Source organism: Zosterops lateralis, assembly GCF_965231275.1.
Source record: "Zosterops lateralis genome assembly, chromosome: 5".
In the NCBI taxonomy this organism is placed as follows: domain Eukaryota; kingdom Metazoa; phylum Chordata; class Aves; order Passeriformes; family Zosteropidae; genus Zosterops; species Zosterops lateralis.
The window spans coordinates 52,405,937-52,433,099 of NC_139766.1; the positions used below are offsets into that span (position 1 = coordinate 52,405,937).

Genomic DNA, 27,163 nt, shown 5'->3' on the forward strand with positions numbered 1-27,163 from the left:
TGCTGCTCTGGGTTTTGTTCTTTACTGGTGTTCCTGTCTAGCTTGTTGCAAACAAGATTTGTGTTGCCTTTTTTTTGTAATGAAAAAAGTAATTAAAAACACTTCTACGCTTCCCATCTGGTTTTTGCATCAGGAAAACAGGCAAAGAGAAATTACTTCCCAAGATCAGCCAGTGCAATACACAAAACCTGGAAATTCTCTCAGTGGTCTCTGCACAATTTAGGATACGGCCAAGGAAATAAACTGAGACTGTGAACATAAACTTTCACTCTCTTGTTGAATGTCTGAATGCTATTAGTCTCCCTGGACCAAATATTTGCACTATTATATCCAGAGGAGCACCAGATTTCTAGTAATATATATTGATATTATGTGAAGAACAATGTAGTTGAACTTATTACCTATGTTTGAAAATCAGAGACTAAAAGGGAAGATGTAAAGAAATGAGAAAATGAGTAAAAAAAAAAAAAAAAGGAAGAGTGCAGTTAGGAATAAAATGCTAGGAGAGTCCTGTGAGCCTGGGCCATAATGTGAAGCAGAGATAAAATGAGCACAAGTAGTATCCACAGATAATGGTGTAAGTGCACATCCTGTAACAAACAGTACTGTATGGTTGTCTCCCCAAGATGATGTTTTACCCTCTTTGAAGGTCTCTGGTAAAGTGACCTGTAAAAATCATCTGCTGGTTTGTTTTAGAGGAGATGAGAAGAACCTCCTCTGAACAGACAAGTGATATATAGCAGCCAAGACTTTATTTTTGTCAATGACTTGTCAAGCCAGCTGCAAGCATTCACTCTTTGAATCACAGACTCATTAGGATACTTACATATTTAATCAGGACTGTAACTCTGAAGGTACTCTGAATGCTTCTACAGTAGTGTATGTTTTAGCATATAGCACCTTGCATTTTGACATTTAGGTGACCATGATAATGCTAAGGTAAAATCCAGATTTATACCACCAAACTTCAGAGGATTAGAAGCTGGGAAGCAGTCACTTCCCAGTGGAAAACCACCAGCTTCTTTCTCCATGTTTAACAAGTTGCCTATTTAAAAAATAAAACACAGCAAAAACAATGCTGAGAATTATTTGATTAAACTCCAGTTGAGTTCATGTAGCCATCTATCTTACTGCTGGAGCTGGTGGAAGATCTGGTCTTGCAGTGCTTCCCATCACTGTCCAGAGCAGAGCTGCCAAAAGAGAACACTGTTCCATGTGGAGATAGCAGAAGCACTCAGCAGCTGACCCTGCTCTCAGTCAGCTGTTTCCCCTTCTCCTGGTACCCCCATCAGTGGCAACAAATCAGGCAGCCTCCTTGACCAATGCCACTCGATCGTGCTGCCAAATCTTCCACTGCTCATTTCCTACAGCACAATCTGAGCGAAAGCCTGTTTCCATGCCTGAGCTGGTTTGGACAAAGATAAATCTGAAGGCTGCCTAGTGACTACCATATAAACATACAAAAAAAAAAAAAAAAAATCTGATGATCTAACCTACAAGGCTTCAGTTATTTGGTATAATTAAGTGGAGAAGATGCCAAGAAAATAATTACCGGAAAGTTTTCTTTTGACAAACTTATGATAAAAATTTCTCAACAGCTTCAAGGAACTCCATGGATGAGCTAAGCCCTTCCAAGTCCAGCAGATTGCCCTTTTTGTCATGAAAGTGGAATAATTGAGTCTCTTCCTCTTCTAGTTCTTCACAAAACAGATTTGTCTCTGAGGTAGGAATGATGATGATGCGAGGGACTTCTTTGCTAATGACAGAATCCACAACTCCATTCACTTGACTTCCTTGAGTTGCCATAAGAGAAGTACTTGAGTCTCCTCTGGTGACACTGCTGCTATTCAATCTGACAGGCAGAGAAGTTGCTCTCAGGGAGCTGGTCACAAGTGCTGCAGAGGCACTGGGTAGGACAGGCTGCCCAAGCACCTTCTCCAAACAGCTGGAGGAGAGTGAAACCTGGAGTGGAGACACAAGATTTAGCATTGTCAGACACCATGAGGCTATGGAAAACAGTATTTGAAATATTCATTGCCACTAGTCAATATCTGAGCCACCAGGCCAATTTTCTAAACACTTGAATCGTTAACTTGAGGGAAAATCATGATATGCTAACATGTACTGCTTGAAAAGCAGAATGTTAAATGGAGCAAAAGAAGATGTACTCAAATATCAGCAGAGATCAAAAAGAAAAAAAAAATAAAATAAAAAAAATAAATAAAACAAAACTGCATTTCTGTATCTGACTTATTTCATCACTAAATAATGGTATTACTTCATTTTTAACACATCTCAGGGTATCAGAGTACTAGATGATTGCACTTCTCTCTCTTCTCATGGTAGAGATCACAGATAAGACTCAAGTACCCTTCATTCTTTATTTCCCTAAAGGTTTGTCAACCTTGTAACAATCTCTGTCTCTCCCCAAACGCCTCCTGAAACTACCTCAGGGAAGCTGGTGGCCTTGCATTCACACATTGGAAAGTGCTTCCTCCAAGAACAAGCAATAAATACTCACTTGACAAACAATTTCTTATTTGCCTATTTTGAGAGAATTCTGATTACTAACTTGGCTCTGATGGCAAGGCCTCTCATGTTCTTTTCATAAGTCTTGTGCACAGTGTGCAAATTCAGAGTCAACTAAGTCAGCTTTGAAAGCATCAGTTAATATTCAAATACACAGGTAAGGGAAGGCATGAGTAATCAGTTTTGGCTTCCTTAAAAAAATGACAATTAAGGCAATAAAATCACCGTGTCAGATATAGAGATAAGCTGGAAGTCCCTCCTTTCTAGGGAAAACCAAAATTTAAAGTAAAATGCAGGTTTTACTTCATTACTATGTAATTCCCATAGTTTTGTGTCACACTACTCCATAAGCAGGAATCATTCATAAATCCCTATTGATAATGATTTCTCCAGCTGCTTTACCTACCAAATGGAGGGAAGCACACTGTGCTAAAAAAATTGGTTTAAATCAGCATGACAGAAAAAAAAAAAATCTATTCTTCCATATCAAAGATAGTAATAGAATGAAAAACTCCAACTCCAAAACCACTCCTCCCTCTTTCAAGTGCTGTTTTCACTGCAACAGAAGAGTAGGTTTCTTTTGGATGTGACTTAGTGGGCACAACACCCACTTACAAGTTTTTTTAATGGTTTTCACATTGGGTAATTCCCTTGAAACAAAACTTGGATGCAGAGAGGACATTTGATCACTCTCTTATGAAATCAAGTATCCAAATCCACAGTTTAATTCTTCCAGAAAAGCCTCTTCACTGCCATGCTAAATTTCCAGGTGTCAGCCTACATCAAGTTGGTTACTATAACTGAAGTAAGTCATGAGGCTGGATCATATTTTCGTGGCAGCACAGAAAACAGTCACATGCATTTTTATGCTTTGGAATGCACCAAGTCTGGGACACTAACTGGCTTGGCCACAAAGGAGTGTTTTTGGAAGTGCTCTAATTGGAATTCAGTCCAAGACAATCCAGTATATGCTACTGAAGCCTTAAAATAAATATAAAAATATGCATTGGTGCATTTTAGGGTTTGTTGGGGGTTGTTTTTCTTTTTGTTTTTGGTTGGGGTTTTTTTGAGGATAAATGTGAAACATTAACTGAGTTTGACAAATAAATGCTTATTCTGATAGTATGACTAGTGATGCATTGCATTTAGCTGCAATGAACACACAAAGGTCCTTCACAGCACACAGGAATCTCTGCTGAAAACAGCAAGCAAATGAGGCTTTGAACATTCAATGTAAATAAACTCTTCATAGCTCAGCGAATGCTGGTGAAACTCTAAAGTGTTATTTACCGAAGTAATTCAAGAGATTCTTTCAAAGGCAAAGTATAGCACATGAGCCTTCTTGTGGGCTACACAGTTGCTAAATTCCTTGATACAGATATATTTGTTTTATTACTGAACTGTTTATGCAGACCACCTGAGATTTACTCCCCTTCTCCTTCCTTGTGAGACCAAAAGCCAGTGATTCTCCAGAACCTGGAGACAATATCCTTTTCCATTTGCCTACAGTCTGCCTCCGTTACTTGCCTGCAACCTTGGACACACTTGAATGCTGACAGAAGGCAGCAGAACTAAGAAGTAGATTTGAGCCCATGTTGACACCACATTTGAAGTTGCTGTTTTTCCACCAATACTGTTCACAACAGTTACAGGAAGAGAGCAAGGTTTCTCAGGACCTGGTCTTAATGACACACATGAAAGAAGACAGGACAGAGGCATGCAGGAACCAGGTCATCAGTTGGCTGGAAATTTTCAGAGAAGTTCCTGCTTTAAACTATGCTGTCCCAAGACAATTGCCATCAGACCTGGAAGGGAGCACAGGGGACAGAAGCAGATGCTGTAGCTGCTCAAGGCATGTGTGTTTGTCTGCATGCACTTGAGTAACCCCAAGAAAGGATGTCTCCATCAAAAAAGGGGGTGCTACTCAGTCCAGCCACAGACTGGTGGGATGGTAAGCTACATCTTTCCCTGAAAAGGCAGCACTGGTGTATGCCTGACACTGTGCCACCCATACAAGTACTCTTTTGGAAACTGGTGTTACAATCCGGCAGAAGCTGACTCATGAGTGACCTACTGTTCCCATCAGGGAATGGGGTGCTCCTCAACAACAGGACACCAAACCTCAGTGGTTTGGTCAATGAGGGGGATGCATCCACAGAGGATGCGCTGAGTACTCACCATCTCCTCTTTCAGTGAGGGAAGGGTGGCAGCTGCCAGACTCTCCCACCCTTAGGGAGAAATGGGAGTTTCTTTCTCATCTTCCCCCTCAACAAAAATAAAACATTTTAATGTACACTGAAAAGAAGGAAAAGGGTGGCTTCTATCATGTCAAACTCTGTTTTGCAGGCTTGACTTTACTCTAAAAGGAGACTGCCACAATATGGACACAAGGACCATGATGGAAGGAACCAAAGTTGGGGTAGATAAACAGGCTAAGAGGCAAAGAACTCATCTTCTTACATCTCATGCTATTGACTATGCCTTAATGCAACTTCAGAGCTACAAGCAGAGCTGGCTTTTCAAAACCAGGCAAATATCAGTGAAAAAAATTAATTACTCATTACTGGCACTGTCATTTGTCTCACACACACACACGCACTCAAAACAAAACAAAAAAAAATACAAAAAAGACAAAAAAAGAGAGAGAGAGAAAGAAAGACAGAAAGACAGAAAGAAAAAGGAAGACAGAAAGGCAGAAAGAAAGAAAAGAAATAGCAGCAAAGAGGATGTTAAAATCGGTATAAATAAAGCCTACAGATGAAATAGATGGGCACAAAGGCTGAATTATCATTCCAGAGATTATGTAATCCAGCAAGATTAGCACTAAAACATAGAGTCCTCAGCTGAGACTTTTTCTGTACCTTTTCGGGAGTGGCTGCATCGAAGCTGCAGGTCTTTGGGAGCAGGTCTCTCTTCTCTTGTCTCAGACTTGTGGAGAAAGAATGGCTTCGGCGAGGCTTCAGTGTCTCTTGAGCTGGCTCTACAGGGTCGAGCTCTACATTGCTCCGGGTCTAATCACAAATTGATGAAGGATTTCAGACAGTTGCATCTTTTCTCAAATTCTTGTAAGTTCTAAAACTCTAGCAAAACCCATGCACATTCACAAAAAACTAAAGCTGTTCTAACATAGGTCTCACACATAAAACTCCTGGGGGAGAGGCTTTATTTTCAGTCTTGTCGCTTATCCTGAACTATTTTGCTTGCTGACCAAAAATAAAACCAACTTGAAAATAATGAATATTTACTTAAACTCTTTTCATCAGGATGTTTTTCACCCTTTTTTATCTCATTGCTTATGGTACACTTATGGCTGCAGAACATCTGAATTCTAAAGTTGGGAGCCAATACACTCAATCTATTTAATACGTCTTGTGGCATTCTGTGTGACTACCTGCTAATACAAAACCATGGGCATGGACAAATCCAAAACCATGTTTGCATACATCCCAGCAGAATATCCAGAACACCAAGGGCTTCTCAATCTGCATGAGCTTACTGATTCTACAAACCATCATTAGTGCATAGGAGACAGTGGGTGGGCTTTGCTCTAATTTTCTAAGATCATGTCAGTAATGAAGCACAAATGGGACATTGCAAAAATGCTGTTCCATTTACTGGATTGGGGTGAGACTGCCTGTCATCCCTTACTTTGTGGTGACTTTTTGATTGAGTTGAATATCAATGATGAGATAATTCCACTCCAACACCAGCTTTTAGATATGGATAGACAGAGACCAGACAGACAGACAGAGCTTCACAGAAGTGGGAAGGGAGCACATAATTCCTCTGCATCACCTTGCTCAAACATCTATGTGTGGCCATCTGTTTATTTCCCTTCAGTTGTTTAATAAAACTCCTTGAATGAAACATTCTTTGACATGACTCAAAAATATGTTTGTTCCCTTCACTAACATGTACACAACACGTAGAGGAAAATGTTGGTGGCAACAGCTGCATCTTTTACAGTGTCCCTGGTGTCATTTCTTGCCCATCCATGTTTTATTGGAGCATTCCAAAATTTCAGCCAGTCCTGCTGTCATGCCAAAGTCATCAAGCTTAGTTTTTATTTCAGCAGCTGCTGTTTCAGCTAAAACCTCTACAGCTGCACTGAGCTGTCAGTTGCCCCAAGGACAATTGCTGCATCAATTCAGCACAGTGCTATGCACTGCTAACAGCGGGACTTTTAACTGAGACTCCTAAGCCAAAGCTGTGCCAAAAGCCGAAGCCTCTTACCCTCATTATCCTGTCTATTTAAACAGCACCCACAACAAAATACATGCAATAACCTGCTAACATTGAACAAACCAAAACCAAGTAGTGACCAACAGTGAAGAACAGAAAGCTTCTTGGATCAGGATGATGCAGCTGAAATTACTTAATTTGTCATCAAACAAAGGAGTAATGGGAGAAAATTTAGGTTTTTATACCTGAAGGTATAAAAGGTATACCTAGGATTTATAATTTTGTGAAAGGTTACTGGTGGCAGCTGTCACTCTGGGAGTTTTCTGATGCCCAAACTGAGAGGGAGCAGCACAGGTCCCACCCCAGCCCAGACTCTACCATGGCTGCCACCCCACCCCGGGAGCCACCTTCACTGCACCTATGCAGGCAAGGCCAGCTTCTTGTGACTGAGAGAGGCTGTGAAGAATCTCAAGGGATTATTTTGTTTCTATCTCACTCAGGCACCAGCCTTATTGATGCTTGGGGTGTGTTCTTACAAAACACCCCACCATGGTCTAGGGGCAGAAGCTTTGACTTCTCATGGTTAAACTCAGGTAAAGAAATCAAAAATTTCCCATCCTACAGAAAATGGGCTTCCTTTAAAATAATAAGACAGTGTTTGGATAAGTCATAAAACTTTGGATGGAAGATTGTTTTCTTGTCCTCCAGAGCAGTGAGACACCTGACATAGCCAGTAGCTGGTGACACAGGGAGTGTCTGACAGCAGCTCTTTTTAGATTACATTAAAGGACTAATCTGAGCATCACTGGTCCCAGTAGGCATCAGAATCACACAGATATGCTGGCCTGAATGCTTTTTGTGATTGTAAATCATCATGCATGAACTTCCAGCTTTGCAGAAATAACCTTACATGACCCAAAAAATTTGGCTACAGTCTCCTTCCGTTTTCTGTTCTCTGATTTTGAATACGTATTTATAGAGTTGCTTATTTAGAGTCTGAGAAATGTTAAACTCACTTTCTTTCATGGAAACAAGAAAAGACTTACAGCTTCTCCAGCAGAAACAGAGGAAACACAAGTGCTCTTGGTCCTGCCAGCAAGAGAGTGGTGGCTGCAGAGAGAGGTCCTGAATGATGACTCATTTATGGATCCCCTCAGGAGGTCATTCTTTGATATTCGTATCAGGAACCTCAAGCAGGGAACAGATTTGTGGATGGTTTTTCTGAGGAAAAATGTGAGAAGAAAAAAAAAGCCAAATCTGTCAAACTGAGGACATGGCTTTGAAATTCACGTGGTGAAAATGCCGTCTCTTTCCATCACCTCAACACAGCTTCTGTTTTGATTAAAGTGATCTTAAAAATTACATGCAAACAGCATGATAGCTGGTGCAAACAACTCATCAGGCTGAAAAGAAAATAACAGGTCCTTCTGGGCCTTTTGTCAAAACACACAGAGAAGAGCTGCATAGGTAAGTGGTAAGAATTGAAAATATCTTGAAAAGCATGATTGCACATGGTTCATTTAAAATGTTAACCCAGAAAATTTCAGGCTAGTTGGTATAAAGGTCTTCACTGTGAAAAGGCACAGAATGAGTGGAAACAAGGGAAAGGAAGAGGGCCAGAAGAACCAGATGTTGTTACTTAGTTAAATCATGGCAGTTACTGTAAACCCTTATTGAAAATTAACACTGTACAAGCATAGAGAAGGTGGTCTAGACCCTAAACCTGCCTTATTCATTAAATAATAATCTCAGTCATGGTTGTGTGAGTCTATTTCTCCTGACCCCAACCATGGCCCTGCATGGAGCACAAGTGTCCAAGAGCCTCCCCTGGGCAATGCTAGCTGGCCTTTTTCCTCTCAGAGCAAGGCTGGTCAGAATGCTTCATTTAGTGTAACACCTCCCCAGCACTTCTCAATCCAACAGATGAAGTTAATAGGGGCAAAAAACTAAATGAACAAGTCAATAAATGAGGCAGCAACAAGCCATATGGCAAGGAACTGATGCAGGGGACCACAGATTGCTAGAGGATGTCAGTACACTGACTTTACACTGAGATGCAAGTCAAGCAGATGTATATTGTAAAATCTTCTGCTTCTATAGTTACCAGGTCTGTTGAATAACCAGTACATTTTAAATCATCATTTCTATTCTAACAAAAGATCATGCATGTTAAAATTTCAGAGACATGATTCTGGCATCATGAAATGAGTTCACTCACTTGTAATCAAGAAAAGAAAGCCACCACCACCAAACTTCAACATTTGGCATGATCGCCACTCCGAATAATTCTGCGTCTCTTTCCTGTGTAATTTCAAAGGCAAGTACAGCAGCTCTGTGTCTACTCTGGAGATGAGGACTGAAAAAAGCTGCCTGCACCATCATTCCTGATCCTGCCAAGATGCCTGTTGGTGTCCAGGCAGGGCTCACTGAGCTGCTTGGGGCAGAAGGCTCCTCACATGGTGCTGGGTAAAAAAAGATGGTTAATGTTGTACACAAAATAAAAAGTCCTGAGAAAGGGTTTACAGGACATGAGAAAATGTCAAGCCCCCATAAATTTCCTTTCAGGCTGAAGACCTCAGTCTGGTGCTGAAAAGCAGCTGCCAGCTTTTTTTCCCCAGCTAAGAAGCTGAACTATTTCCCCCTGACAAATTCAAGTTAGTGTAAAACACACCATCCCATTTATTAAATGGGATTTGGTGCAGAAGTCTCCTAATGATGGAGACTCAGGAAATAAATGTCTGGTGGTGAATTTTCAAGGAAAATATATGAACATTTCAGAATGTCTTGAGGGACCAGAATTTCTATTTTACTAATATTTGGGAAGACTGCTGAGGGACATTTTGCTGGTTGGGATGGAAGTACAGATTTTGAAGAGAGTTTTAATATTGTATGTGTGAAATAAACTGAAGTACTTATTTAATGATATTTCTATAATCTGAAATAAAAGAGTCACTTAAAGTGAAATATATAGTAATTGCGAGCAACTTTTTAAAAAAATACTGCAACTCAAAGTTATTTGTGATTATTCATTATTTATGATGTGGGACTTTTGAACCAATATTTTTTGTGTAATTCTGCTGTGCTTGGGAGCCAGTTAGAAACATGGAGTTGCAGAATTTCCTGTTTGCTGTGAAAGAATGATTCCAAAACAAAAAAACTTCCAAATTGTAAGGGAGTTTCTGCAATAACTCTAACACAGCAATGTGTTAGAGTTATTGTGGAACACAGAGAGAACACACAACATGTTAAAGATGTGAAAGTTTTCTTCTCCATAAAAGAGCATTTCATGAATTAAAACTCTGAGTACATTCCTTACATTCGTTACTTCCTGTGAGTCCTATTAGGGAGAGGTGTTTTTCTCCTTTCTGCTGGTGGGGAATGGGTAGGCAGGGGGATGGGTAGATGAGGAGGAATATAACAAATTCTCAAACCAGTTCTTAGAAGCCAAGTGCTAGCACAAAGGTCACTGCTACATTTTCAGTTACATTCACTATAATGTACTTTTTCCCCCTCTGTTGTTTAAGGTAAGGAAAGCCCACAAAAAGAGTTTGTTTTGTTGGAATGTTAAGATGCAGTGTCAGGACTTCTCTGTACAAAAAAGCATCTTGCTTTGCTAGTGGATTGAACCTGATATGAACACTTTTGATCCTGATTTCTGGACGCCTCTTTCTAGAAAGATTTGGAAAACAATTTAGATGTAATTTGGTTCAGTAGTTATAATATAAAATGACAAATTATCCCCTGCTCAAACCCTTAACCCTTTGGCCTGAACAGACTGGCTCATTTATCTATGCTTGAATAAATTACTTTCAAGGCATAATGTGAATAATTAGAAGATTTGGAAATTATCCAGAAACAATAACCTTAACATATATATTCATTATTCACTGTTAAAGCAAAATTGGTCCTGCCAACATATTTTTACGAACTGACTTATTAGTGTACTGTAGGTTTTTTTCAGTTTTGAAACTGCATTCTTGATTCATCACAGGAGACCCAACATTACTTCTTTTCCTGACTAGATTGCTCCCAAGTGTACGAAATGTCTTCACAACAAGTCCATAAAAATTTCTCTTGTTGATAGAAATACAGATTAGAAAGCAGGGGAAAAAACAAAACAAGATAAAACAAGATACTTATTAAGAAAATGTCTGAAAGCTTGTTATGGACTCTAGTCTTTTTCTTAACAGTCTTAAGAAGCCCATGCTGATAGGAAAAAGACTGACTTAAGGAGTTCACTGTCACAGAGCCATAGGATGGTGTCGGTTGGAAGGGGTCTTGATGGAACCTTAAAGACCATCTAGTACCAAGCCTGATGCTGTGGGCAGGGACACCTTCCACTAGACCAGATTGCTCAAAGCCCTATCCAACCTGGCCTTGAACATTTCCAGGGAAGCATCCACAGCTTCTCTGGACAACCTGTTTCTTGCAAAATTAATAAACTGAACACAATAACTTTGGTTCAGAAACAAATAATGGGTCCTAAACATGTCAGCCAGCCATGCAAAACTTCTCATTGAACTTCTGCAGCCCATTTAGAAACAATGCATTCTCCTACTCTAAACTAAAATGTTCTGCAGACTTCAAAAACTCAGATGGTTTTTGAATGATGCAAAAAGGTGTTAGCTATGATAGCAGACATTTTCAAAAAAATGCATCACAAAACTGGAGAAACAGGGATTTGATAGATGAACCACGCAGTGGATAAGGAGTCAGCTGGGTGGTCACACTCACAGAGTTGTGGTCAGTGGCTCAGTGTACAGATGGATCTCAGTGACAAGTGGTGACCTCAGCGGTGGGTGTTGGGACCAGCCCTGTTTGACATCACTGTTGGGGACATGGGCAGTGGGATTGGGAGCACCCTCAGCAAGTTTGGTGATGACACCCAGCAGTGTGGTGTGGCTGCCACCCTGGAGGGGAGGGATGGCATCCAGAGGGACCTGGACAGGCTGGAGAGGGGAGCCCTCAGGAAGCTCAGGAAGTTCTAAAAGCCAAGTGCAGGGTGCTGCATGTGGGTCAGGACAATCCCAAGCGCTGGGCAGAGAATGGGCTGAGAGCAGCTGTGCCTAAGGACTTGGGGTGCTGGTGGATGAGAGGCTGGACACGACCCAGCAATGGGCACTCACAGCCCAGAAAGCCAAATGTGTCCTGGATCATGTCGTGCATCCAAAGCACTGTGGCCAGCAGGGAGAGGGAGAGGCAGAGGCAGAGGGAGAGGATTCTGCCCCTCCTCTGTGCTCTGGTGAGACCTCACCTGCAGTGCTGCATCAGCTCTGGGATCCCAGGACAGGAAGGACATGGACCTGTCACAGCAAGTCCAGGGGAGGCTGTGAGCATAACCAAAAGGCTGGAGAACCTCTCCTCTGCAGATAGGCTGAGGGAGTTGGGCTGTTCAGCCAGGAGAAGGCTCTGGGCAGGCCTCACAGCACATTCCAGTACCTGAATGAGGGCTACAGAAAAGCTGAAAAAGTACTTCTCACCAGGGCAGGTAGGGATAGGACAAGGGGGAATGCCTTTAAACTGAAAGAGGAAAGGTTTAGATTGGATATTAGGAAGAAATTTATTGTGATGCTGGTGAGGCACAGGAACAGGCTGCCCAAAGAAGCTGAGGATAACCCATTCCTGGAAGTGCTCAAGATGGGGTTTTGCACAACATGGTCTTGTGGAAGGTGCCCATGGAAGGGGGTGAGAGCTTGATGATACTTAACCCTTCCAACCCGAGCCATTCTATGATTCTATAGCATCGTATGATGAAAGGTTTTCACCCTTTTCGAGCATGTTTTGACCAGCCTTCTGAAAAACCTTCACTTTTTTCACAGCCACACTCTCATGCCTCAGACGTTCTAAACAATGAACTCAATTTCCAGCTCCCAAGTCCTAGCAATAGAATTTACCAGCTTTTCCACATCCTGGGTGAAACATACCAATGACTAACCCTGCCATCTAGTGGTATGTATACATTTACACATTTACCACCATGGCGGCCCTGTGTTTTCTCAGAACTTTCGACACAGCATCACTTTGTGGTAGCTATGCTTTGAAAGACTTGCAAAAAATTCTACAGGTATGCTGGATAGCAGTTCTGTTACAAGTATATCTCCTTTATATAAAAAGTATTTTTTGCTGCCAGTGTTTCAAAATTTTTTGGGAAAAAATGCTTTGGAAAACCAAACCTTGAACATATGCATATACAGCTGCTTAAATTGGTAAGGATGTGATTTTTTTTGAGCCTTGCTGGTTAGGACCTTTTATCTAGAGAGTGCTGTCTAGTGGCTGTCTCTGATATGATGAAAGGTGACCTGAGCAGAATCTTCTCCTCCTCAGTCACAGTTTTGTGCAGCTCCACAGGGCAGAGCAGGGCTCTGAGGGAGAGGAAAGGTGAAGGGAGAGACTGTTCTCTTTTGGCCACTCCCAAGGCCATATCTGGAGCTTCTCTGGGTCTGATCGCCCAGAGCCCATCATGGCCTGGTCAGCACAGGAACATGCACTGCACGGGGTGAGGCTGAAGGGATGAGGGTAATTTGTTCCATGTAAAAGATTCACATTTGCATGCACAGTTATACACATACCTATATATTTACTGTACCTGTATCTTGGATGAATTATTGCATATATGATGGGGTTGTAGATTGCAGAAGCTTTGGCAATAACTGCTGGCACAGATTTGGAATATGGTGTTAGGCTGTTGCCTCGACTAAAACAAAACAAAAACATTAAATACAGCTATGCCATGGATTACATGGATACTACATTACCAAAACATATTATTCTTTTAAATTGTTTTTGTGCTGTTATCTTTTTATAAGAAATACACCTGTAAAGTTGATTCATTCAAGTGATTTCTTTCCTCAGATGACAGGTTTGAATTTAACAGCATGTACTTGGTTTCAGTCATTTAGAAAAGATCAAAGACATGCAGCAAGTAATTTTAGGATGACTAGGAACACAAAGAATCACCTTCTCTGTTTCTGCAGTAGACAAAAAGAAAACCCCAAAATCCCAACAAAAGATCCCCCATTGTGGCCATCTGGGAGAAGTGAAGGGTGATAGAAAAGAAAACAGAATAAAACCTAAAAAAATCTTTCAGCAGCAGCATGTGTGCTGCACAGTAACGTGTGTCAGTGACTTCTGCAGTGACTGCAGAAGGAAGAGAGGACTGGAAGTGGCTTGAAATCAGTATTTCCCTTTAGACTTTAAGCTCCCACAGTCAGTCAGGTGTGACTAATGTCAGTGCAGCATAAGTGCAGTTAATACTACCTGTGTCATAGAATGGTTTGGGTTGGAAGACACCTTTAAAAATCATCTAGCCCAACCTCTTTGCCATGGGCAAGGACATCTTTCACCAGATGAGCTTGCTCAAAGCCCCATCCAACCTGGCCTTGAAGAGTAGAACATGCATTGACAAGACACCTGGTCCCTTTGGAGCGGAGAATAGGTGGAGGAACAGCAGTGTATAGAAGGAAGGAGAGTATTAGAAAACAAAAGAAGTAACTCATCCAATCTGTACAAAGTGGGTGAGAAAACATCATGTACCAAATATTAAGATTAAAAAGTCGTAATAGCTTTAAAATGCATAGATAAATAATCCCTTTTCTGGCTTTGTACACAAGGATATAGTGAAGAAATATCACCTCTAATATAGCAATTATTTTAGACCCATTTGAAAGGAGATTTGTCTCATGTGGATGATAGTACTAATCATATTTGCATATGATTATGCAAATTGTCCCTGGTGTTTGGATTCCTCTTCCACTTACCCTGCCCAGGCAATCAAGGTGACACAAGCATATGGAGACCAGGACAAGACAAACACAATGATGACCACAAAAGCAATTTTTGCCAGCTTCCACTCATTCTTCATGGACTGAGAGAGGTAGGATTTCCGGCTGCAGGACCCCAGCTTTTGAACATCTCTATGAGGGGGGAAAAAAATACAGATATTTTAGAAGGACAGTGAAAAAATCAACTAATATGTTCTCTCTAATATGTTCTCAGCAATATGCAAAACAAAATAAACTTCCTATTTTACCACTCTAACTCTTCTTTTCTCCTCTAATATTTAAAAACCCTAGAAGGTAATTAATGTGGTTCCAAAAGTGTTACATTTGCCTGTGAGACTGACCCAGAAGCCCTGGGACTACAAGACAGGACTGCTGTGTCCTTATCTCTAACACGAGAAGGGTTTCAAGTTGCAAAGATAGAGAAATTGGTATCTCTTGCCCTTCATTGCTTTTAAAGGTGGAGCAAGAAAAGGCACAACTGGGAAAATCAAGTCTTATGTCTCATCCTTTTTGAGGGAGGAAAGCTTGCAGAAATTCCAATTCATGAGGTAACACATGGTGGAACACCCTGACAGCTTTGAGAAACCTGTCCCAAACACTTGCAAGGACATTTTTACTTACCTGTAGATTTATTTGTTAAAGAGTTATTTTCAGTGGGAGGTACAACAGACAGTCCTAATATTTTTGTCATGGAAAATCAAATTCTCTTCTCACACCAATCACACCACATTTTATTTTATAGAAGTTTGATATAGTTAGGTATTTTATATACTTTAGCATAGAAACAACAAATTTTACATATTAGTGTTGTTAAATGGAGATACATCTCAGCTTGAAGACATTAATTACCAGCCAGCAGGATAACAGTGCTGGTGCACTGTAAATATAGAATAAAATCATAGAAACATAGAATGGCCTGGATTGGAAGGGAGCTTAAAGATTATCTCTTCTTACATCCCTGCCATGACCAGGGACAACTTCAACTAGACCAGGGTGCTCAAAGCTCCATCCAGCCTGGCCTTGCAAAAGGTATAGAAAAAGCTTTTGTCCCCTGTGCTCCACAGGTGTTCAAAACACCATTATTTTAAGGATGCATTCCTTCACTTGGTATCAAGTATACATACAAAGCACAATAAAAACCAAGACAAAGGCCAAAAAATAGACTTCAGAAAGAACTTCATTTTAGGCATATACAAATGTACTTATAAAAGTGGAACTTAGGCTTATGAAGCCAAATTATTTCAACAAGTGGCTGCACACAGGAGCAGAGAAAAGCCATCAGAGCTGATGACACAGTTGAGCAGCAGGAAGGACTCACAGTACCAGCTGGACTTGGATTAGACCAAAGATAAGCCATATGCTCATTAACAGAAAAATAACTGATAGAATGATGTTAGTTTACAGATCTAACAACCTGCTGATTTTTCATTTCAAATGTAGGCCAAAATTTTTTTGGGAAAAACATCTGAGCAAGCATAGCCAGATATTGTGCATGTAGTTGTGATGCTTGAGTAAAGCACAATGCGTTTTGGGATGCTTGTCTTAAATAAAAATGTCAAAAAATATGAGGACTGTAATGTTTACAGAGCTGCTGAAAGGCAGATGATTCCCTCATTGCTACATGTTTTTTATTATCCCTTGAGGCTAAAACTGCTGGAATACACAAGGGCATTGTTTCCTGTAGCGAAAATCTGAAATACAAATAACTCAATCCAATTATCTGATGTACTATTAATTACTACAGTGGAATAAGATTAAAACCACAAGAGACTACTACTTCAGCTCTGAAATTCATACATCCATTCCAGTTTTAAATCAGCAAGAAATATTTCTCCTATTACAGTTTTCAATTTCAATTCAGACAATTTTTTGATTCAGATTTTTCTGCAGCTAAAGAAACTGAGAAAATCTTCTATTACACAAAAAGGGATATGTACTTCTTTCAGTTAGATTCAGTTAGATTTCTTACCTGCCAGTACGCCTTATGGCCAGGAACATTGACAGATAGCAGTGGAATATTATTACCAGGGGGATAAAAAACACGCAGCAGCATAAAATCATGGTGTAGCTTCTGTTTGCAGGGGAGTAGGTTACATAGTCCCATGTACAGGATATCATCAAGCCCTCAGGCACATAGGAACCTATGGAATACATGGAACACATTATTCACACATGCACCCAAAGTTAGTGCAGGTGCTGATCCCACCAATAAGCACTTAAAATAAACCCTGTCCTGTATCCACAGTCTTCAAGAGCCCAAACTACACATCATATATGTGGTCTGAGAAGGGATGTAGAGAGGAAGTTCTGACTACAGAACTCTTAGGTACACACCTAATACTCCATCTGCAGGTTGTTCTGCTTGAATACACCCTGGGTGTAGGGGGGCAGAGGGTTTGAGCAGTGCAGTAGGTGCAGATGTGTGCTACAACAACAAACCATCAGGTGGTGGCAGGGCATCCTTGCAAGGACTGATAAGAAAACTTATTTTTTTACAGCCCAAGCAAGACTAAAAAGAGTACACAGGGAATGCTAGGAGAGAAAGAGCAGACAACATACTCCAGCCTAGGAGCGGAGCCACGCTCCATCCCAGTGAGTAGAGCCACACTACAGCGATGATCTGCACGGTGCGTCTCTTGGAATTCCACTGGATGGACTGCAGGGGCTTTGTGATCACCAGGTAGCGGTCAACAGAGATAGCCAACAGAGTCATCATCGAGGTTATCCCAAAGAGAGCCCCACAGAAAGCATACAAGTTACAGCCTGAAGAAGGAAATGGCAGTGTCAGGGGTTTTCTTGAAAAGAGACATGCTTCTTCCCAGAGCCCATTGTAACAAATCTCCCTTTTTTTCCTTGCTCAGGACTTTTCTCTCAATAGAAGCATTTTCTTAGCTTCACTTTTTCATAGTTACTGAATGTTTGTTAGAAAAACACAAATAAAAATAAAATACAAACATATGTATTTAAACGAGTCCTACTTCACCGCAGGCTGCAACTGGGAATGTTTTGTCAATGGAAAACTGCCTCAAAGAAAATTCAATGTAATTAAAGTTATATTTTCCTGGACTGTTGCCCAATATATTGATCTTAACATGCTGCAGCAGACATCTGTCTGTTAATGATGGATGGGTGGTTCAAGAAATGACTTTGGTTTATGTGGCTTAAAAATGTAGAAATGGTTTAAATTTGGTGACTAAGAGACCAGCTGTAAAACATAGCTCCAACTCCTATATTTAATGGCAGTACTTTTTAAAAGAACTGACATTTTTTTACATTAAACAGACCTTTCGACCCCCTCTGCATTCAGGCACTGCACTACCAGATGGAAAAAGTTATGCTGAATTTAATGGAGCAACCTGTGTGGAAAGATCATCCATTCTTTGAAATCTTGCATTGCCCCAATGTGGTTATAGACAGGAGCCCACCAGGAATGACAGGCATCAAAATTACCAGATCCAACCCTGAAGCAGAATTTTAAAGTCTATACAAGTAACTTGCAACTAAGGACCAAATCCTACTCGACCCAGATCAAATGCTTCATTTGTGATAGCATGATAATTTGCACTGATTTTATCTAATGGGATGAGCAAGACTAAAAATATCTTGAAACTAAAGAAGAGTCCCTTCTGTGCTGCTGAACAGTGTATGGTCTCTGGGCTTGCTCCACCACTGTACAGCCACCAGTGGGTGCAATTTTCATCCATAATATGATGAGGGGCACAAAACAGCATTGAGCCTTCTGAGGTTCTTGCTATACCCACATTTCAGCTATAATTTCAGCATAGATCACCTTTTTTCTTGCAGTTGGAAAAAAAGGAGCTTGAATTTGCTGCATCCTCAAATGACTACCATTATTTAAGCCTCTTAAATAAATACGAGATTCCTAGAAGCATGTCAATGGATATCAACATACATTTCTAAACAAAAGTAGTAACTAGCCCTTAAAATGATACACAAAAACTATTTACAACTTAGTAAAACTTTTCTACCCCTTTTCAGCCATAACACCTCCCTTGTAAGCTAAAGGGTAACACGATTACACGTAGATGTTGACTCCTTCCTTTCCCAAATATGTAAGATAAAAGCTGTAATACAAAATGTGTGACATCACGCTGACTGATGATGTCTGGGGCTGTGACTCAAGAGATTTGCTCTATCCATGGCACAAGCCAAGGCTGTTGTGGCTGAAACAGGTTGCAGGCAGCATAAAGCTGGCAAGGTGTGAATTAGTGTTGAAAAGTACCTATGTCTCCAAGTATCCATTCTCTGTGCAAGCTGTTGACAAAGCACATGGGTGCCTGAGAAGCCGACATCAGGAAGTCACTCACAGCTAAATTCATTATAAAGTAGTTTTGGGGAGTCCTCAGCTTCTTGTTGCTTAAAAACATGAGAAATACATGGTTTTAAAAAGACAAAGTGGAAAGTTAACTTTAGAACTTTGCTTACTTGCATAAACAAATACTGTCCAGATTGGAATCAATGGTTACTCACAGTGAATCAATTGCTAATCATCAGTCAATTACTGCACCTACAGCTGTAGTAATTTCAAAATTATTGAAAAAAGCAGAAACCATAAAATAGATTGCTTCCTCTTCAAGCTAAGGAGAGCTTCAGCTGTCTTGATAAATATGGATTTGTTCAGAAGAGCAGTTCCCTAGGAGTGCTGTAATATTGATTGTGCCTTGCACTGTACATGAGGAAGATTAGAAGAAAGTTACAGAGCCGAAGGATCTGCCTCTGGTGATACATCAAAAATTGCTGACCTGAGGTGGTGTGTTGACACAGTTGGCCTCAAGTGGTTGACACACCACTAATTAAATGATCCTTTGCAAAGTGCTACAGCAGGAGCAGAGCACACACAGTGATTTGGCAAAAGTGCTTTTGCTTATATACATCTCATAAGAGAGAATGAAAACTCTCAGTTGCAGATGAACAGGCAACATTAAACACTACAAGGAGTGTGAAAGCAGAGGTCTGCAAGCGATGTGCTTTGCAATATCAATATTTGCAGCTAACATTAATTTCTTTCCTTATGCTGATAAATATTGAAAAAGAAAGTGAGAAAGCCATCTCAGTAGTCAGGAATTGCTGCTGCAATTCTAATAAATTCTTGGGTTTCATAACTGCCTGCAAAAACAAGGTAGGAGAGAGTGCAGAGTTCACACATTCCCAGGTGCTAATCTGCCCATGCAGATTTTCCTACTTTGACAATTTAATCCTTTTATTACACCAGCTAAACCATATACATTTCAAGACAAATATAGAGCTTGTGATGCACTTTAAAAAATCATGAAGATAGCTACAGTTGCAGGGAAATCAATTTCTCTAAATCATATTAGAAGCCAGTTATTCAAAATAACTAATTTATTTGTCTTTAACATTTAAGAATAGGAAACTAATGTTTGGTTCATAACTCCACTGGTGTCTCTAGCATTGTAAGGCCCCACTGCATCACCGTGCATAATGACAGCAAGTAGTGAATGAGAAGGATTTTGAAATTCATCATCACGGTGTGGGGCAGAGGGCAGATGTTTCTTTTTTCCATGAGATTTTTGCATACTCTAGCTGCAGTAGCTTTGGCTGCCTATTACTCTGCCAGACAAACTGACAGAAATCCTATGATCTGCCTGAAGCAGGAAATACATGGGTGGCTTGAGCTTATTTCATGTAGCAGATTGCCTTCTTAGTCCTTTTAGGACCACTGGGCTCCTGGGAAGTGTCACTGTTTGTCAAGTATTTCTGCAAATATTACTGGGTAAGTGAAGAAGTCTGCAGCTATGAGACTTTGGTTTCTATCATTAGAAGTATTAAACCATTCTTTAACCTTTCAATCAGAATTTTTTTTTATAGAACAAGGTATTATTTTCTCATTTTATTTGATTCTCTAAAACATCAGGAATTTACGGTGAGGTTGTCAATGATGCACATGGATGTGTTTCCATGTGTGTAGAGTTGCCTTCTCCTCTCTTTCCCCTCATATTTGTTCCCGTCAGATTTAATCCAAGTGAAAAGCAATGCAGAAATCTGCTCAAGGGCACAGGTGAAACTCAAGGCCACTGAGATCAACCACAAAAGGAATTTCTGTACCTGTAAAATGCGTAGAGGACTAGGAGGTTTCCGATGATGCCAATGGAGCCAATAATGAGCACACACGTTCCTACAGTGTAAAGAACATGGCCAGGGATCTCTACCTTGGTCACAGTGTGTGGCTGGGTACTCATGTTCAAACCCTGAATGGAAAACAGAGGAAAAGAAAAGCTTAGCCCATTTGGGACCCTTAGTCATGGAACACAGGCTCAGGCTGTTGGCATTCACTTCCAAAGCTCGTGCAAATCAAACACACGCTTCTGAGTTCTTTTCACATCCCCTGAATCAAGTTTCCCTCAGGTAACTTTCCTAATTTTGACAGTAGACTTTATCTTAAGAAAAGAGCAACAGAGAAAGCAGACTGGAAAAGACAACTAAGAAAGTTATAGTGATGATGTAAAAAAGGCAAAGAAGCACGAGCATAAAACTTGCTCTTGGTAACTGCTGCACTTTGGGGCACAGAGCTGGCTGACAACACAGACTGACAGCAAGAAATAACCTGTCACAGTTTGGTTGCATTAGGAGCAATGATATCAAATCCCACATTTACAAACATCAAATCCCCTGAGTCTCCCCAGATTCACTATCCACTAACTCAGTGCTACAAAACCTGGGAATTCCCCATGCAAAAGAGAGGAGATGAAAGGTACAACAGCAGCACTATCATTGCCTGTGTAAGAAAACATACATTAAATAGTCTTGACACCTCTTGCACTGCCCTGTATCTTCAGCACATCAATAGGCTCCCTCCATTTGGTTTTTTAAAATCAAATTCAGATTTATCACGGGCTACATTCATCAGCAAGGCAGCCTACAGCTAATCCACTCAGTTCACATTAGCATTAGCAATGAGAAGAGTCCAAATTGCTTGGTGGAGATTCTTATTTACCAAGTCACAAGCAGCTAAATCTCACACTTGCAATCAGACCTGGAGAGCTGAGTCAAAGGTGTGGCACCTTGCCACAGCTGGACACCTGCTTCACTCCATCCCCTTTCTCTACTGCACAGCTCAGCAATGTGTGGAGTGTGTGATAAGGCTGATTTTGGCCTATGAGAGAGAAGCTGGGTGACAGAACAGGTTAATATGATAACTATGTGGTGATAACCACTTGTATTTAAGTAGCCATTTTTAAAATTATGAGTACATCCTTTCTTTCTCGTTGCTAACTCTTAATCTCCTGTACTGCAGCTTCTCCTTTCTGTCTTATATTCCTCACTCATCTGTGAGGTGGACACGGTACAGCTCCCTCCCTGTACAACAGTCCTAGCTGTGAGCTTTATCCCCCCAACTCTGTGACCCTCCTGGGGCATGCCCTGGGGAGGCTGTATTTGGCAATAGGAGGGCATGGTGAAGTGCATTGCACACCCTGAGCATCCACACAGCAGCGGGTCTGGGGCAGAAATGCTGACAGCAAATCTCCCTGGACGGAAGTGATTTAGTAAAAAAGTACAAAAGCTATGGCATCAAAACAGGAAGGTGCTTTCAAGCCTTCTCAGTCATCTGACAAACTCTACCCTTGACAGGATGGCTACTGCTAGTATGGCACTTCACCATACAGAGATCACATCACTGTAACAGTAGGGAGAAAATGGAAGAGAGCATTTGCTGGTGCTGGTTGCACCAAGGGGCGACAACTGCTATTTCCAGTGCTTAGGCAGCAATAAAAAAATGTCTCTGTGTGTAGCATTTACCCTTGAGAAAAGCATGAGAGGCTGTGTAAGAGCAGGCAGAGCACAGTGAGGTGGTCCAGGAAAGAAAGCAGTCAAGGCTGTTTGGTGGCACCAGGCAGAGCCAGCACCATGCTCTTAGAGCAGGGCTGCCTGGGCATGCAAGTTAAGCATGGTAGTGCCTCTCCTCCTCTCTCAAATGCAATAATCTTAGCAGTGTGTGTGCACTGAATTATAACCCTACCACATTTCTGGCAATGCATACCAAAGAAGCTAAACTGTGAAGAAAGGAAAAGGGTTCGTTTTTTTTTTTTTTCTTTCCAGCTTATCTATTAGGCATGCAAAGGATTTGCCTCTACCTGGAGGTTTATTATATAGAGGGCTATTATATAAATGTAATTCAGGGAAAGTAGTAGTTGCCTATGATTTATGCTTTACTTCAACATATGGGAATTCACTGTTGCAGAAATTCATTTGAGAAATGCACTACAAATTTCACACCCAAAGTGTCTCACCTTATCTCTCTGCTGAAGAGAAGCTGACTTGGACATTTTGGCCCCGTTTACTCATTTGTGGTTGGTGAGCTGTGTCAAAAGCTGAAAAATATCTCACATGACACATTTGTAAACTCAGCTTACAATTTGCTGGCAATACTAGATGAAATATAAACTATTGATGCTTACAGAGTGGAATCTGGAAGACAATAAAAACCAGGGATTACACAGAGCCTTCAATCTCAGTGAGAAGCTAAAGTGAGGGATATTTAGATTACACTGACTTTGGATCTTGCCTCCAGGGGAGTCCATGAAATACCATGGCCACTTCTGCTCCAATGTTAATAGCAGTCAGATAACTTTCAGATCTGAATGGAAAGACAGCTGCTCATTCCCTCTGCTGGTGTTACCCTGAGAGAGCAGGATGTGGCAGGCATCCAAGCTGTATGAAGTGTGGCAAGCTGACAAAGACCCAAAGCCATTTATAACACTGTCCTTTGAATCTGAGAAGAAAAATGTGCATATCTATGTGTGTGTGTAAATATATTTTAATAGAAAACCTCAACTTCGATAAAAAATAATTTCATTAAACTGATGGAAAATTTCTAAACAAAACAGGCTAAACCAGTACAAATAGCTGTAGGCTAATCAAGGACAATACATACATCATTTCACTCACATAATGTATTTCACCAATTTGGCATATTTTCACAATAGAAAACTTTTAAATTTAAAGATTCAAATACTCTTAAGGTTGAGAATTTAAAATCTACTCTGGTGAACAAATGATGTTTTTTAAATACAGACTCATCCTCCATACAGCATAACATCCAGCTGAAGACAAGTAGCACTATCATCAAAGTTTTAGGATATTAATTAAATTTAGGCTTTTTCTCTTTTCCCACAGTGTCAACTCTGAGAAGCTAGCCTTTTAGCAGTTTTAATTAACAAGCTAAATACTTGTCAATGTAAATATTTTACTGTATAAAGATGAGGGCTAGAAATATGAAAGAGAAATTATTACAAGCTTAATGATGAGCTTTAAGGAAAAGCTAGTTTTTGCAGATCTTCTCAAAAGCTACTACTCTATGCATCTCTTTTTTCTACTTTTAGTTTCCCACAACTAGTAAAAATAAAATTAAATTATAGGAGAATATTCCAGGTTACTCTGAGTGTTTTTAACCCAAGAAAACTCAAATAACCATTACCAATCTTTCCAGGTATCTTGGTAAGCAGGACAGCAGCTATGTTCAGCAGCTATGTTCAACCAGAGCAGGTTGCATTCATTCTAGACACTGATGTGTCTTACTGTGTTATGTCTATATTAGCCTCCCTTAGCACCAAAATTATGTATCAAATGGTCAATGACAGCTGCCATGAATCAGTAAAACATTAGTTTGTATTGTGGGGAGGATCCTGCCTTTAAGACTTAGCAAAGCACAGATTCTGTATCCATCTTGTGTCACTGAGATATGCTGTGCAATACTCTGACTTTATACCTTAGCCTGATCACTTTTATTTTATTAACTGCAAACTTAGACCTCTTGAGAATGCAACTGAGAAAACTTTAAAAAAATAAAAGACATGCTGGGAGAGGCTCCCCTTTAGCTGTTTCACACTGCTATGGTGATGTACAGCTGACCTGGATTCAAGACACCCACCTCAACTGTATTTATGGGTGCTCAGTATCATCACAGCCATGTAACGTAGAGTGAAAAGCCTATTCTGTATAAGCCTCAGTCTTGCTCCTTCTCTTTAAGGATGTGATTTAACAGAATGATAATGAAGGAAGGCATTACATTTTATTCAATTAATACATTGAATATTTAATGGATGAACCAAGTTTTCAAGTGCTTACTTGAAATGAGTTCACTGGTCCATTTTTCCCCCAGACTTCCTTTGCTTCCCTCTACATTTTAGTCCTGGGACAGAATCCTGAGCACTCTGCTGAAGACACATCCATTTCCTGAGTGAACATTTCAAAGGCACCATCCAGAATGACCTGATTGTTTTGGTCAAAAATCTAAATGTAAACAAGCAGCCCATGAAGATGCAGTAATTGCATCAGGGCCTGCTTCTGGCATACTTGCCAACCCTGTGCTCACTCTGTTTGTTGACTCCTTCTGAATTAATGCCACAATCATTTGCATTTTGACTCTACGAGCTTTTGGAGGACCTGACAACTCACATAATTATGATGTGGCCTTACCCTTATATATGAAGTGACTGCAACATCAAAACACTGTCACCTACGTGGCTGCTTGGAGGGCTTTCCTGGCAGGGTAGCTAACAGATCTGCAGGCAAATGGAGGGTAAACAATTAACAGTTGTCCCTCAACTATCTGGCAAAGGAAGCAAGCACTAGATACAAAAATAAACTTTCTCCCATATTTCTCCCAAAATAAAGATGGAAAACATGAAACAGATGAGGAAAGTCATTGTAGGAAAGCTTTTGTAATTTGATTTTTAGTGATAAAATGATGGCTAAGTAATTAGAGCCATCTGTTTTTGCTTTTCAGATGCTAAGATTAATAAAGAAGACAAAATTAATGCACAAGAAAAAAATTATTGTTAAAAAAGGAGGGCAAGGGGATGTCCCCTTCAATGGGTAGGGGTAGAAAATAATGGACTTAAATGGTTGTATCATTGGCATTATGTGGATATAAGATTATCCCAAGCTTTATTTACCCTCTGGTTTTGCTCATGGGTGCAAGCTCATCTTGTGGAAATGATTTCCACTGAAATGAGCTTAAAGAAGGGCTTGCTTACATGGGGGATTAATGTGCACTAACAAGGGAATAAATTAACAACATAGCAGCCTCCCTGTGTTGAATTGCTCTATGGATTCACAACATAGAAGTTTGATTTGCTGTTCAAAATCTTGTCTGTACTGTTACACCTGAAAATTAAAAAAAACAAACCAAACAACTAAACAATTCTTAGGTATGTTAGTTGAGATGGAAGAAATCTGAGTGTGCCAGCTAGCAAATAATACTTGCCCAATTCCTTATAATTTCACTGATAGTCCATATAATCCAGGTAATTTCAGTATGAAGCACCATCTGGTTTGAAATTACAGCAAAATTTGGGGCTTAATGAAATATCTTGTACATAAGAACTCTTGAAGCAGCAATCAGAAGGTCATTGCTGTGTAGAGACTATAGCAGAACTAGTGATCCTCAGGTATTTTAGAAAAGATGGCATATTTAAAATGAGGATTTTTGGAAAATATTGTTAATATTTTTGGGCTTTTAAAAAAGCCCCAAACAAAATCAAGGCAACAACTTCGCTTGTTCTGGCTGACAGTACTGTGTTCCAACACCACACAGTAAGGTCAGATTAATTTGGCCCCCAGATAATCAAGTCAAACTGTGATCATCCATATGTGGAGAAGTTGCTTTTCTTATCAACCTCTGGGTGATAATCCTCATCCACACTTGTTCCAGTCAGTTCACATGCCAAAGCCAGGAGCACTCAAATACACGTTTACAGTATGTATTTAATCAAAATGAAAATCAGTTTAACTAATGGACTTCAATGCGTGTGACCTCCATGAGTCCATCCAAAAGTGGCAAAGAAGAACAGGAACTGCCTGTGTATAACATGACAAGTAACAAAGTCGGGCATCTGCCCCAGACCAAGGCAAGTTGTTCACTCAGACTGTCATCATAAATTTTTGGGGAAACCTTGAGAATTTTTTCCTACATTAAAGTATGTATCTAGTTGATTCCATTCCAGCAATTTGCTTCTGGGCTTCTGGCCAGTTAAAAAAAAGGACTGGATTTCAGGACTCATTTCTATCCTTAAGATCTCATGTTTAGCACAGCCTCTGCTTTGATAAGATGCTTTCTTTCAGACCCTTAATATCTGTGCTTAAACTTCTTGGAGGCAATCTAATGAGGCATGGCTGGGGATGGCAGAAAAACCCTCAAACCTCCCCAAAGAAACTCCAAAGAGAAAACCATCAAAATCTCATCAAGTTCTCAATAAAAGAATAAAGAAGATAGATACTCAAAGTAGGCATACTCAGATTTTTACATATCCAGCCTAATATGCAATAGGTGTTAGTAATTCAGGTGTTTTCTAAATTAATGATATTATATTAAAATGATGCTTCTGAAACCATAGCAATCAGTAGCAAGCAATGAAACTCAAAAGAATTTAAGTTTTAATATCTGCCCGCTGGTTACAAAGCTCTCAAAGGGCATATTTTCATCTCTCTCTGGAGACTGACTAAAAGAACTTTAAAATGTAAATCCTTTTCTGGAAAGCACAGAGACATTGCTTTCTATGTACATCTTTAGCTACATGGCTGAAATCAGTGATAAAAAATATATTTGTTTGCCAGAGCACAAAAGAAAAAAAAAAATCCAATCCCAAATAACAGCCCAGCTGAAAAAGAAACTTGTGTTCCAGGTTAAG

General features: G+C 40.2%; 1 protein-coding gene across 1 annotated transcript; it reads right to left on the reverse strand.

Annotated features, from left to right (window-relative positions):
* Positions 1–1,240: 1,240 nt before the first annotated feature.
* Positions 1,241–22,798, reverse strand: LOC310909360 (melanopsin-like; the record flags this gene model as incomplete). Its single annotated transcript, XM_083861088.1, has 10 exons — positions 1,241–1,962; positions 5,391–5,540; positions 7,758–7,932; positions 13,298–13,405; positions 14,469–14,624; positions 16,462–16,633; positions 17,052–17,255; positions 18,736–18,869; positions 20,580–20,722; positions 22,763–22,798. 10 exons carry the CDS (start codon positions 22,796–22,798, stop codon positions 1,576–1,578), a joined length of 1,665 nt encoding a protein of 554 aa, XP_083717214.1. The 3' UTR covers positions 1,241–1,575.
* Positions 22,799–27,163: the final 4,365 nt, after the last annotated feature.